Below are 14,038 nucleotides of genomic sequence, written 5' to 3'. Positions count from 1 at the left end.
CTGTGACTCTTAGTCCCTCCCTCAGTTTCCCTCCCTGAGTTTCTCTGCTTTTCATTCAGCTATCCCTCACCTTCTATTTGCAGAAGGCAGTATGACGAAATGGTTATTAACCTGGACTCTGAACACAGATGGCTGGGGCCTGAATCCCAGAGAGCTTGACTGACCCTGATCATTCAGTCAACGTTCGTGGGATTCATTCATTCACTCCACAGATGCGGTAGGGGTGCCAACACTGGCCAGGTGTTGTAGCTCTGTCCTGTCTGTCTCCTGCTATGTTTGTGGAAAACCTTCCTTCCTTGGGTCTCTAACCCTCCATCTGTTGGGACAGAATGATCTGCCTTTTCCTGTCTCTGTATCTCCCTGTGTCTCTGTCATTCATTGAGCACTGACTCCATGAAGGCGCTGTGCTGGGAGATGCCGGGGACACGGTGGTGACCAAAATGCCCCTGGCTCCGCCCTCACGGTGCTCCTAGTTCAGAACCATCACCAGACAGAAACAAACCCATAGGCAGACAGAGGGGTCAGAGCCGGGATGGGGGAATCCAGGGACCCGAGACAGCGCAGAGGAGATGCCTGTGTGCCCAGCACAGGGTCAGGCCCAGAGCAGGCGTTCGGAAAATGTTTGCTGATGAACAAACTCATGAAGAAGGATGCCGCTGCCATCCTTCCAGTCGCTCAGGCCAACAGGCTTTCATCCTCCCTCAGGCCCTCTCTTCCTCTCTCACACTTCACATAAGATTTACCAGCAAGTCCTGTTTTAAAATCTACCCTGAGGGAATCCCCTGGCAGTCCAGTGGTTAGGACTCAGCACCTTCACTGCCGGGGCCAAGGTTCAATCCCTGGTCAGGGAACTAAGATCCCGCAAGCCTCGCTTTGTGGCCAAAAAAAAAAGAAAAAAAAAAAGATCTACCCCAAACCCACCCCCATCCCCGACCCGGACTGGGGTGGTCACCCCGCACTGTCTTTCCCCCCACTGCAGCCAGAGGGAGCCTGTGAACACCTGTGTCCAATCACAGCCCTCCTCTGCCCAGGATCCTCCTGTGGCTCCATCGTACACAGAATAAAACCCAAGTCCCCTCTGTGGCCCACAAGGCCCTGTACGACCAGGCCCCATCACCTTCCTGATCTTATTTCCTCCCTCTTACCCTCAGTCACTCCATTTCAGCCACACTGGCTTCCTCAGTGCTCCTCAAATACATATACTTGGTCCACTCCTACCTCAGGGCCTTTGCACTGATTCTTTCTCCCAGATGTCGACACAGCTCCCTCCCTCCTTCAAGACTTCCCTCAAATGTGACCTTCTCAGGGAGGCCTCCCTGACCACAGAGTCTAAAGTTTTACTCATCACCACCCCACCTCTTCCTCTTCCCTACTTTATCTTGTCTCCTTCTCACTCATATACCATTTTTTTTTTTTTTTTTTTTTTTTTTTTTTTTTTTTTTGCGGTACGCGGGCCTCTCACTGTTGTGGCCTCTCCCATTGCCGAGCACAGGCTCCGGACGCGCAGGCTCAGCGGCCATGGATCACGGGCCTAGATGCTCCGCGGCATGTGGGATCTTCCCGGACCGGGACACGAACCCATGTCCCCTGCATCGGCAGGCGGACTGTCAACCACTGCGCCAGGGAAGCCCTACCATATTTTACTCGTTTACCTTGGCGACTCTATCTCCCCCACTAGAATGTCAGCCCCACAGGGACAGGACTGGGCCAGAGGAGCTGAGCTAAGAATTTAACAAGGACGGGGGAACCTCAGGGCTGAGCGGGAGAGGATGTCAGAATTGGGGTAGGGAGATGGGGATTTCAGAGCCAGGAGGTGGGGAGAGCCATCATGGCCAGGGAGGGAGAGACCTCAGGGTTGGGAGGTGGGACAAGAGGAACCTCAGCCTCAGGAGAGTGTCCAGGGCTGGATGGCCACGCTCACCTTGACCCTGAAGGGGCAGCGAGTCTGGTCCACCAGCATGATGTTCTCAGGCTTGAGGTCGGCGTGGATGATGGCTAGCTCCTTGAGCCGGGCCAGGGCTCTGAGCACCTGCAGGGTGACCGTGCGGATGTGGCGGGCAGGGAGGGGCTCAAAGTTGTTCTCCTTCTGGAATTCGAAAAGGTTTTGCTCCAGCAGTTCAAAGACCAGGTAGAACTTGAGGGCGTCGTGGAAGAACTCGAGGAAGCGGATGACGTGGGCCTCCTCCGGGTCCAGGCCCCTCATGCAACGCAGCAGCTTCAGCTCGTTCTTGATGATACGGTTGCGGTAAGCATCGTTCTTCAGGATCTTGATGGCCACCATCTCGCCCGTGCTTCGCCGCCAGCCCTTGGCCACCTCCCCGAAGGTGCCCTTGCCCAGCACCTCGATGATGTCATAGCAGTCAGTCTCCGACTGGATGGTGGCCATGGTTCCTCTGCCACCAGACACTGCCCTGCCGCCACCTCCGCCCCACGGGCTCTGCTTCCGAGGCCTCCCGCCCTGACGCTGGCCCCGAGGCCTCCCCAGTGGGGGAAAGAGAACCGCACTCGTGCCTCGCCCTGCGAGGTTCACCCCCACCTCCCTGACAACCCCCAGACACCTGGGCCGCAGAGCAAGTCTGCCAGGGGGTGCACTCCTACCCCGAAGACCTCCTGGCTTGGGATGAGGGGCCCCAAGCCCCCCTGAATGGGTTCCAGCGTTGCTAAGTGGCTCTGGTTCTGTTGTTGGAGACCTGAGCCCCTGGCTGGAATGGGGGGGGGGGTGGCAGGTAATGCCCCCTCCCCCGTCCAGTGGCGGAACCCTAGAGGGGCTGGACAGGAGAAGGGTCGACGGAGAGGGGAGTGTGATCGTGGGCCTCGGGCATAGAGGAATGGGACATTCCTAAACAGAGGTGAGGAACGGCAGGCTTCCCGAGCTAGGGGATTTGTGTGTGCGTCTGTGTTCAGAAAACAGCTGCCCCCCTGCCTGTGGCTGCCCTGGGGAGGCGTGGCTACAGGGGGGCCATGTTGCAAAGGGTCTTGAATGCCAGGCTAAGGAGTCTGGACTTTGTCCTGAGGGCACTGGGCAGCCACGGAAGGACTTTGAACAAGGAAGGGCAGGTTCAGATATTTATTTATTCATTTATTTACATTTTAGCCGCGCCACGCGGCTTGCAGTTTCTCAGTTCCCCGACCAGGGATCGAACCCGGGCCACAGCAGTGACAGAGCCGAATCCTAACCACTAGGCCACCAGGAAACTCCCCAGGGTCAGATCTGAGTATCAGAAAGCTACTGTGTGAAGAAGAGTGGATTGGAGGGGGCAAGAGTGGAGGGCCCCAGCCTGCAGCAGGGCCCAGGTGGGAAGGTTGGGGAGGCGGGGGAAGAGGCAGATGGATGAGACACACAGGAGGCCAGGTTGGGGGGAAGGAGGGAGCCGTGCAGGGCTCTGGCCCTGAGAGGGATGGGACATGGACCGGGAGCAGTTTGGCAGAGAGGACATTAGGAAATTTAACATTAAAACATTTAAAAGGGTATTGAGTGTTGTTGGGTTGTTTTGGGTTTTTTTTTGCGGTACGCGGGCCTCTCACTGTTGTGGCCTCTCCCGTTGCGGAGCACAGGCTCCGGACGCTCAGGCTCAGCGGCCATGGCTCACGGGCCCAGCCGCTCCGCGGCATGTGGGATCTTCCCGGGGCACACACCCGCGTCCCCTGCATCGGCAGGCGGACTCTCAACCACTGTGCCACCAGGGAAGCCCGGTTTGTTTTTTTTTTAATTTTTATTTATTTATTTTGGCCATGCGGCTTGTTGGAATCTTAGTTCCCAGATCAGGATTGAATCCAGGCCCTTAGCAGTGAGAGCACAGAGTCCTAATCCCTGGACCACCACCAGGGAATTCCCCGTTCTGAGTGCTTTAGAACCCTTATCTGATCCTTACAATATACATCTCAATACCTCTATTTTATGGAAAAGAAAGTAGAGGCCAAAAGAAATTTTTTTAATGCCTAAGGTCACCCAGGTGGGTACCAGAGGCAGGCTTTGACCTTGAGCAGTCTGGCTCTCGAGCCAAGCTCTGAACCACTGGACACAACCTCCTAGTGTCCAGGAGACGTCAGGGGGGTGTGCAGAGATGCAGACGTGCACTGGAGGCCCGAGTGGACCCAGGAGAGATTTGGGGAATTATCAGCACAGAGGTGAGGAGTGGAAGCCGAGGGGAGGGCGACATGGCCCAAGGAGGGTGTGGGGATGGATGAGGGCCTGGGAGGAGCCCTGAGGGCCCAAGGGACAGGAGGAGAGAGAGAAGGAGTGCGGGGGAGAGAGAGAGAGAGAAGAGAGCGCTCAGGAAGGAGGAAGGAGCCCTGAGAAGTCAGGACACGGGAGACAGAAGAGGCCCTGAGCGTGGCCACAGACAGGCCACTGAGAGGAGGAAAACCTCAAATGCTGGGGGCCTGGGCAGGGGGTGCGCACCAGGAACGTAGGTAACTCCTGCCATGTCTGGTGCGCATGAAGAGGAAGCGTGTGATGGGTCGTGAGTGACCCAAGGCGGGGTCGGCTTGAAGGAAGCCAAGTGGGGAGTTTGGACAACTCAAGGGCACTGATCTATAGCCCTTCTTCCTCTAGAATGGGAGGGCGGAGATGTGAAGAGAGTGGAGGAGTGGCTATAGTGGCATCAGGGGGAGATTCGGGACTAGACAGCTTGTCTAGGGCATCTCAGAGAGAAATGGGGGAGCCTGGGGACCCTGGAGGGGGCTTAGGGACTTGGATCCTGAGTGGAGATGGGTCCCTGGAGGCTGAGGTCCAGCCCCAGTAGGGGCTGAGGACCCTGGGACTTAGTCTTAAGAGGGCAGCCGGGTGCCTGGGGTGGAGGCCCTGGGGTTGTCCTGGCAGGAGTGGGTCCCGCAGCACAGGCAGAGTCTCCCGCAGAGGGGTCCCGCAGCTGGGTTCTGCTGGGGAACTTCCCCAGCTCAGAGGCCCCTGGGAATTCTGAAGGGCTAGGACAGCCCCCTCCCACCGGGCCCACCCCAAGGCCTCCCAGAGTCTCCTCAGACCAGGGGTGGCCTGTCTCACTGCACAAAGCATCCTTTCAGGCCATCCTCAAGGGACTCCTTTCTCTGCACCCGCGCCCCACCCCCCAACAAACACACACACAGAGGAGACCTGACACAAAGCTACCTCTGGATTATTTTATTCACATGGCTTGGCAAGATACGGGCACTCCTGCCAAAGAGTCAGGCACGGACTCCCCGGCCCTGACCCGGTCAGTCGCCCGCCTCCCAGCCCTCTGAGGGTTAGTGCTAGTTATCTCACACACAAAACGAGGCGGGGGATGGGAAGACGGGAGGGGAGTCTCCCTCTGCTGAGGGGTTTCAGATGACGGCAGCCTGAGCCCCCTCCATCCTCGTGGGGCCTGGAGGCCCCGTCTCCGAAAACCCCACGTTGGGCAGCCGGACCCGGAATCCACCTTCCTCCTGGGCCTTGGGGCTTAGGGACACCCGGGGGAAGCGGAACTTGGGTGACTTCTCCCCTCCAGGTGACTTGGGGGCCGCCTCGCCCTCCTGCCCCCGAGGGGCCTTGGAGGGGGTAGTCAGGCCCACACGGGGCAAGCGGACGCGGACGCGGCCCCGGCGCCCGGAGGCCCCTTCCCCGCAGCCCTCCTCTTCCTCGTCCTCGGGGCTGGGGGAGCCTTCCCCACTGGCCGCCTCGCTCTGGCTGAAGCCCACGCGGGGCAGCCTGAGTTTTGGGTTCTTGGCCTTCTCGGACTCCTCAACCCCCTCCTTGGCCCGTGCCAGGCTGAACCGGGGCAGCCGCACCTTGAGCTTGTGTCCGGCATCCCCCTCGCCCTCAGACACCTGGTACTCAGCATGGCTGCCCACAGCGGGCGGGGAGAGCTCCAGGTCAGGCAGCGAGAGGCGGAAGGTGCACTCGGCCCCTGGGGGCTGGTCCCCAGGCCCCTCACCCCCCGCCGCATCTCTAGCCCCCAGCGTCGGCATCTTCAGCCTCAGCCCGCCCTCACCTGTGGCTGCCTCACCCGCCTGCACCTCTCGGCTCAGCCCCACATCCAGCTCAAGCTGGGGCACTGTCACAGCGGGCATCTTGAAGACACCCTCACCCTCGGGCAGCTCACCACCCACCACCTGGGCTCCAGGTAGAGACAAGGTCACCTGAGGCACCTGGATCCTATAGCCTGGGGTGCCCTCTGCTGGAGGAGGTGCATTCTTGGCCTGCTGCCCGGGGGTGGCACCCAGGTCAGCCTCCCCAAAGCTGGGCAGCTCCACCTGGGGCAGGGAGATGCAGAGCGGCCCCCTCGGCCCCCCATCCTGGCCCTCAGTGCCCACCTGCCTGGTTGCGGACATTTGCCCTTCCTCCTGGGCCCCCAGAGTAACCAATTCCACCTCAGGGATCTTAAGCTGCACAGCCGTGGACTCTGGCTTTTCCCCAGGGCTGACTCGCCCCCCCTGGATTTCTGCTTCCTTCCCTCGAGCCAGCCCAAAGGAGGGCATCTTCAGCTTGGGCATCTTCACCCTCGCATCCCAACCCCTGCTCTTGCCCTCCAACTCAGTCGCCCCTGGCACTAGTTCTCCTGCCTCGCTGTCCCGGCCTCTGACCCCAAACTTGGGCAGGCTGAACCTGGACCCCTTGAGCTTGGCGTCAGTCCCTGCCACCTCCACCTTGCCTGTGGGCAGATGGGAATCCAGGCTGAGCTGTGGGATGGACAGATCGAGGGCGGGCAGCAGGCCTGCCTCCCCCGTCCCTCTGGCCTCCGCCTCGGTGCCCATCCGAGCCTTGGGGAGTGAGATGGCAAACTTGGACACCTTTAGCTTGGCGGCTCGTCCGGCCCCCTCAGCCTCTGCTTTGGTCACCTTTGGCCCCGAGAGTCCAAACTTGGGCAGGGAGAACTTGGAGGAAGGCTTGACTTTCACCTCCGTCACCTCTACTTGCCTTTCCTCAGCCTCCACTGTGGGCAGCTGTGGCGTGACAATCTCAACGGAGGGCAACCAGAAGGCCACTTCCCTGACCCCTGCTACCACCCCAGGGGCTTCTGACTGCTCCACCTTGCCGTCGGCTGCTGGGACCTGCCCCTCCAGGCCGAAGGCCCCGGGCAGGTCTAGTTCCACTGAGGGCAGTGTGAGAGGGGGGACGCCCACATGAGCCTCGCTGCCCACCTCTGGCTTCAGACAGGGAAGTGTCACCAGCTTCCCCAAGACCTCAGCACTTGCCTCATCTGGCTTGCCGCGAGATGGGGACTCTGCCCTCCCTAGCTTGGGCATGGTCATCTTGGACATCTTGAAGCCAGATTCCACCCCCTCTGCTTCCTCTGCCCTGGCAGCTTTTAGCTGCACCTCCGGAGCCTTGGGCAGCTTCACCTCAGGTGCCTTCGGCAGATGCACATCCGGGACCTTTGGCGCCTGCACTTCCGGCAGCCGCATCTCCGACACCTTTGGCAGCTGCACTTCCGGGAGGTGCACGTCCGGCACGACCATCTCGGGCAACTTGGGGAGTTTTAGCTCTGAGACCTTTGGCAGCTGCACTTCCGGGAGGTGCACGTCCGGCACGACCATCTCGGGCACCTTCGGGAGCTTCATCTCGGGGACTTTCATCTCCGACACCTTTGGCAGCTGCACTTCCGGGAGGTGCACGTCCGGCACGACCATCTCGGGCAACTTGGGGAGTTTTATCTCCGAGACTTTTGGCAGCTGTACCTCTGGGAGTCGCACCTCTGGCACAGCCATCTCAGGCACCTTCGGGAGCTTCATTTCGGGGCATTTCATCTCGGGTACCTTCGGCAGCTTCAGCTCCGGAACTTTCGGGAGCTGCACTTCGGGCACGGCTATCTCCGGCACCTTTGGGAGTTTCACCTCAGGGACTTTCGGCAGCTGCACCTCTGGAAGCCTCACCTCTGGCACGGCCATCTCCGGCACCTTTGGGAGTTTCATCTCTGACACTTTGGGGAGCTCCACCTCTGGGAGTCGCACATCTGGAAGGGCCGCCTCGGGCATTTTGGGGAGCTTGACGTCTGGGGCCTTGGGGAGCTTCACCTCAGGCCCCTTGGCCTCCTTGGCCTCGGGCGGCGAGACCCCGATGCCAAAGGAGGGCATCTTGATGGTGGGCAGCTTCAGCTTGCTCTCAACGGCTTCAGGGGCAGCGGGCCGGGGCTCCAGGAGAGAAAGCCCAAAGGTGGGCATTCGAAGTTTAGGCCCCTTCACCCTGGCCTCAGGGCTGCCCTTGGCCACCTTGGCCTCGGCAACTTCTTTTGCTCGAGCCCCAAAGCGGGGGAAACTGAGGCGGGGCATCTTCAGGGCCACCTCAGGCGCCTCTACTCGGGCTTCCACCTCTGCACCAGGCAAGGCCAGGTCCACCTCCACTGTAGGCGCTGCCACGTCCAGGGTGGGCACCGTCACTACCGCAGCCCCTTCCCGGGTCTCCAGACAGGGAAGTGTGGGCAGAGTGGGTAGCGAGGGCAAGGTGGGCAGCTCCACTTGTGGGACCTGGATCCCTCCAGCCGCAGGTTCCACAGCAGGTGCAGCTGGGGCTCCCAGCCCAAGGGTTGGCAAGTGGAGGGCAAAGCCACTGACTACCTCTGCTGCAGGGGCCACCTCCCCCTTGGGGGCTGCGACCTGGGGGACACCCACCTCAGCACCCGGCAGCCGAGGCCCAACCAGCTCCACCTGGGGAGCTGTGAATCGGGCTCCTGCAGCCCCCTCGGCCTCTGCTTTGGCCTTCCTGGGGGGAGGAGCTGCAGCGGCCAGTCGGGCTACCTGGGCCTCTTCGGCCACTTCTCGGACACGTAGCCGAGGCAGCTGGAGGCGCCGGCGGGTGGGGGCAGCTGGGACAGGACCTTTGACAGCCTCGACTTTGAGGCCTCGACGCAGACGGGAGAACTTGGGAAAGGAGAATTCGACGTCAACAGGGGCCAGGTCTGCAGGGACCCCCAGGGCCCCGGGCACCACCATCTTCTTCTTCTTCACAGGGGACAGACTCTGGATGTTCTGGGGAGAGAGGAGAGAGGCAGCAGGCGGTGGGACAGTGGGAGGCCTGGGGTGGACGGGGGGAGCCCCACGTGGTTATTTTACCAGGCTGGGGATGTGCTGGATTGAGCATCTTGTCCCCAGAACACCATCCCCACTTCCTGCCTGTCACTTCACCCTTACTGCCCCAGAAGGCAAAGACTTTATTTAGAATCTTACAGTGAATCAACAGGAGTATAGAAACTGTGACCCAAGACTTCTGGCTCCTCCTCCAGGATTTTCCCCTAAACCCTCGCTCTAGAGATGGGGAAACTGAGGCCCAAGGAGGGGAAGAAAGCTGTCAAGGGTCACTCAGCAGTAAATGAGCTGCCCTCAGGCTTGAACCTGGCCTCTCTGGTTCAGAGCGCCCTGGTTCAGGACGCCTGACGAGGTGGGTGAGGGTCCTGGTTTGGGATGAGTGGGTCCCCCTCCCCAGGGGCAGAGAACAGGAGGCAGTGGATGGGATTAGCACTGGGTTAGTGACAAGACAGAGGGCAAGGCTGGCCCACCAGTGTGGGGCAGTGGGGCTCACGGCGCAGAGACAGGATCGCTGGGGCAGTCCAGGGCCGTAACCGGGCTAAGCACGCGTACCAGCTTGGCCACCTTGGCCCGCGGGCCCTTGATCTCGTAGCCGGCCACGGTCCCAGGCCGCAGCGCCAGGTCCCCGGTGGGCACAGTGCGCTTCAGGCAGAAGGAGACCTTGTAAGGCTCGGCGCATTGCAGCAGGCGTAGTGCGTCCTCGTACTTGAAGTTCTCGAAGAACACTCGGGCGCTCAGCAGCTGGTCCCCTGCAGGCCAGGTGGAGGTGGGCGGGGCGTGGGCATCTCTGGGCTCCGCCCAGGCCTGGTTCCGCCCACTTCTCTGGAGCCTGTGCAGCGAGGCGCCTCCCAAATTTTTGGCCCCGCCTATACCCGAGCACAAGATTGAGACGCAAAGTTCCTCCTGGTTTGAGGTTCTGACACTTAAGGGCAAAGCCACGGCCTCGGCCTTAGCCCCGTCTCCTTCACTGAGCAAATCCAAGCCCATTCAGGTCACACCCCTCCCCCATCCTCACACTTCAGACACTAACTTTGCTTCTTTTACTGAGAGAACAGAATCAGAAGAGAACTTCCAGAAGCTCCCGCCCCATTATTCAACCCTCTGATCCTGTGGCGATTCTCTCCACTCTCTCCCCACGTTATCAGTTTGATAAACCATCCCCACTCCCAGCTCTGGTCAATCCCTCCACCACCTTTTCAGGGACACACTCCAGCAATTCTCCCCTCTCTCCCCACGTTATCAATTTGTCCTTCTCGTCTACATTATTCCCATCAGCATACAACATACCATTCTTTCTCCCATAAGAAAGGCTGTCTTGACCTCACTCCTTCTGGAGCTCCTGCCCCATTTACCTGTTCCACTTGATGGCAAAATTCATTGAGTTGTCTAGCTGCATTATTTCCAGTTCTCCAATTACACTTTTTACATCCCCCCTCCCAGAGCCTTGAACTGCTCCTCTTAAGGTCCCATGCAGTGACCTCTGTGTAGTTAAGTCCAACGGTCAAGTCCCAGACTTCATCTGCTTGAACTCCTGCTTGAGACGCAGCTTCACGCTCCTCTCCTTCATCTACTTGCTTGGCTCGGCTTCCAGGGTGCCACACCTTCTGGAACCTCCCTCGAGGTTCCTTCTCAGCCTCCTGGGATGGTTCCTCCCCATCTCCCAGACCTCTTAAAGACACACAGTCCCAGAGCTCAGGCCTTGGACCTCTACTCTGGTCCATCTCCATGCTACACTCATCCCTTTGGGAAGCTCATCCAGATTCAGGAGTTTAAAGAGCATAAATATGCTGACTCCCAAGTGTATCTCTCCAGCCCAGCACTCCCCCCTCCATCCTAGACTCAAATATCCAACTAGCCCTCCACATCTCCACCTTGGGATCCACCTCTCATCTGACAGATCCAAATTCTATTCCTGGTTTTCCTGCAAACAAGCTCCAGCCCCAGTGTTCCCCATTTGTGGAACTACCAACTCCATTCTCAGGTCAAGAATCCCTGGACACATCCTTGATCCCTCTCTTTCCAATCCACCCCATATCCAGTCCTGAAGGCGCTTCGCCTGGATGGCAAAATGCATTGAGTTGTCTAGCTGCATTATTTCCACCTCTCTGATTACACTTTTGACACCCGCTTCCCAGAGCCTTGAACTGCTCCTCTCAAGATGCTATGCAGTGACCTCTGTGTAGTTAAGTCCAACGGTCAAGTCCCAGACTTCATCTGCTTGAACCCCTGCTTGAGACCCAAATGATATCCAGAATCCAAACCCTTCTCTTCATCTCCAATAACACTCTTTTGGCCCCAAGCATCACCAATCTCTTACCTGGAAAATCACAGTAGCCTCTTTTCCTGTTCCCCATCCTGCCCCCCACCACCCCCAGTCTACCGCTAACACAGCATTTCAACACAGTCAATTCACGTTCTTTCTTCAACTCACAAACCTTCCAGATTAAAAGTCAAAGTCTTCCTCATGGCCTATAAAGCCCTCTAAAAACTACCCTTTCTCTTACCTCTCTGGCCTCATCTCTTACTCTACTCTTCACTAACTCCACTCCATCCACCCTGGCTTCCTGCCTGTTCCTCCAACAAGCCAGGCATGCTCCCATCTTGGGGCATTTGCACTGGCTGTTCTCTCTGCCTGGAATGCTCCTCCAGATGGCCACATAGCTCATTCCCTTACCTTCTTCAGGCCTTTCTGCTCTTCCTGGCTCACCCTATTTAAAAATGCAGCTTCTGGGACTTCCCCGGTGGCACAGTGGTTAAGAATCCGCCTGCCAATGCAGGGGACACGGGTTCGAGCCCTGGTCCGGGAAGATCCCGCATGCCGCAGAGCAACTAAGCCTGTGCGCCACAACTACTGAGCCTGCGCTCTAGAGTCCGTGAGCCACAACTACTGAGCCCACGCGCCACGACTACTGAATCCCACGCGCCTAGAGCCTGTGCTCCGCAAGAAGAGAAGCCACTGCAATGAGAAGCCCGCCCACCATTACAAAGAGCAGCCCCCAATCGCCGCAACTAGAGAAAGCCCGGGAGCAGCAATGAAGACCCAACGCAGCCATAATTAATTAATTAATTAATTAATTAATTTTTTAAAATGCAGCTTCTGTCCTGGCATCCGTAAGCATATATCGCCTTCTAATTTACTGTGTATTTTACACATTTTGCTTAAATATGTCTCTCCTTACTAGAACGTAAGCTCCATAAGTGCAGAGAGTGTTATCTGTTTTGTTCACTTCAGTAGCCCAAGCACCCAGAATAATATCTGGAAATAGAAGGCACTTAGTAAATAGTTGTTGCATGAATAAATCGCGTCAGCCTCAGCCATGTTGCCTAAAATATCCCTTACTAAGCTCCCCTCCCCACCCCCTCCAAGTTGTTAACTCCGCCTCTTTTCTTCAGCCTCAACAACAAAACAATAACTAGCACTTACTTAGTGCTTACCATGTGCCACTTAGCTACTTGCTGTGTTTTCAAACATTTAATCCACATAATAACCCTATGAGATAAGTACTAGAATTAGTCCCATTTTAGAGGTGTAAAAACCGAGGCACAGAAAGATTACAAGATAGTAAACTGCACATCTGGGAGTCGAACCGAGACAATGAACCTCCAGAGCTCCTGCTCGGATCAACCGCAAAGCCGATAGGTAACACAAAGCCCCGCCCCTAGCCCTTAACCCCGCCTCCTGGTCCCGGTACCCAGGGCAGCTTCCCAACCCCGCCCCCGCAGGAAAGCCCCGCCCCATGCCCCCGCCCCACTCACCTTCCTGCAGGCTGAGGCTCCTGGCCGCAGGTGAGTCCTCACGCAGCTCGCGGACGAAGATTCCCTCCTTGCCGCCGCCGGCTACGTTGATGCCACTGACCCCTGTCTGCGCCTCCGTCTCCACGATGATCTCCACCAACTCCGCCCGCCTCAGCTCCTGCGGAGGTCGGCGAGGGATCGCCATGGGGCGCTAGGGCGGGACTTCGCCCAGGGCCCGCCATTGAGCTTAAAAGCGGCTCTTAACCGGGTCCTCAGGGCACAGGCGCCTCGGCAGGGCTCAGGCAGGTTGTGCGGGCCCACCCTCTCCAGCATCTCCCCTTTAAGTGAGCACGAGGGCCGCTCGCTCAGTGACACCCCGCGAAAGGGTTCAACGGCTCTCGAGGCTCACAGGCCTGGTGGAGCCCCAAAGACCGCTATCGGGAGAGGCGGGGCGCGGGGCGGTGTTGTAGAGGAGGGGCGGGGTGGGGAGGCCAGAGGGAACCTGAGTTGCGACTGAGAGGCGGGCCTGACATGAGGGCGGGGCTGTGCCCCCCCCGAGGGGCGGGGCCAGTTGGGGCGGGGCTAGGGTTGGAGCATTTGCGGATCGAGGACGGTTGCCTGAGAGGAGCGGCGAAAGATAGATGGGTGCGGCTACAGTGTAACCGTGGAGGTGCGGAGGGGACCCATAGTCTGTGGACGGGCTTGAACTATGGGGAGGGGCTTTAATAACCGCAGAACAGGGGTGGGATGGAGGATGGGGTCCCGAAGAAAGGGCCGACCCTTAGTGGTGCGGTATGGAGGGGTGCAGGTGGGACTGGCCTCGTTGAAGGCTTGATGTGTGGGACTGTGCCCCATTGTGGACTCTATGACCCCAAGCCCTGCATAACGCCCATTGGAGAGGGAATCCAGTGAAGAAGCGTGCGTGGGTAATGAGTGGTGGGCTGGCAGACGTGGTATTCCTGGTATTTACTGTAAATGGTGCTGACATGGCCCTGGCCCAGCAGTGCACTGTGGGATCTGCACCCGGCCTTCCCAGAAGAAACAGTGAAAGGCCTCAGTTCCACAACCATCCAGGAACCCAATCTGCTGTGTGTCTTGGGCGGGTGGGGGGGGACTTTGCCCTCTCTGGACCCATTTCCCTACTGTAAAGTTGGGTAACATGGGTGTACTGGAAGGAGTCTCTGACTGTGAGCTGAGACCTGAAGCAACAGAGATGTGAGGGGTTGCTGTAGTGGGTAGTGCATTGAGGCTGGTACAGACTGGGGTTGAGCCCAGGGCTTGGAGAGGGGAAAGCAGGTCTGGCCGATGCTCCACAGCAGTGGCC

At 58.6% G+C, this 14,038-nt stretch overlaps 1 protein-coding gene across 2 annotated transcripts; it reads right to left on the bottom strand.

Moving 5' to 3' along the window:
* Nucleotides 1–5,110: 5,110 nt before the first annotated feature.
* Nucleotides 5,111–13,138, bottom strand: LOC132419259 (periaxin). Of its 2 annotated transcripts, XM_060003246.1 has the most exons (3): nucleotides 12,736–13,138; nucleotides 9,532–9,728; nucleotides 5,111–8,922 (listed from the first exon to the last, which is right to left on the bottom strand). In XM_060003246.1, the coding sequence occupies exons 1-3, from the start codon at nucleotides 12,917–12,919 to the stop codon at nucleotides 5,302–5,304; spliced, it is 4,002 nt and encodes a 1,333-aa protein (XP_059859229.1). In that variant the 5' UTR covers nucleotides 12,920–13,138; the 3' UTR covers nucleotides 5,111–5,301. The 2 variants fall into 2 exon arrangements, with proteins under 2 accessions (XP_059859229.1, XP_059859228.1); XM_060003245.1 differs by lacking the exon at nucleotides 12,736–13,138 and having other exon boundaries at nucleotides 9,532–9,966.
* Between the last annotated feature and the right edge of the window lie 900 nt (nucleotides 13,139–14,038).

This window comes from Delphinus delphis, unplaced genomic scaffold (assembly GCF_949987515.2).
Source record: "Delphinus delphis unplaced genomic scaffold, mDelDel1.2 scaffold_572, whole genome shotgun sequence".
NCBI lineage: Eukaryota > Metazoa > Chordata > Mammalia > Artiodactyla > Delphinidae > Delphinus > Delphinus delphis.
The sequence above is the reverse complement of the archived record's forward strand: the minus strand, read 5'-3'. Positions and strand labels throughout refer to the sequence as shown.

Bases quoted from the DNA above. Each gene is read 5' to 3' on its own strand.
- LOC132419259 (XM_060003245.1), bottom strand. From the start codon at position 9,966: ATGGGCTTGGATTTGCTCAGTGAAGGAGACGGGGCTAAGGCCGAGGCC. The intron at 8,923-9,531 runs GTACGCGTGCTT...CTCTCTCCCCAG, and splicing joins GGGCCAAGGTGGCCAAGCTG to AACATCCAGAGTCTGTCCCC.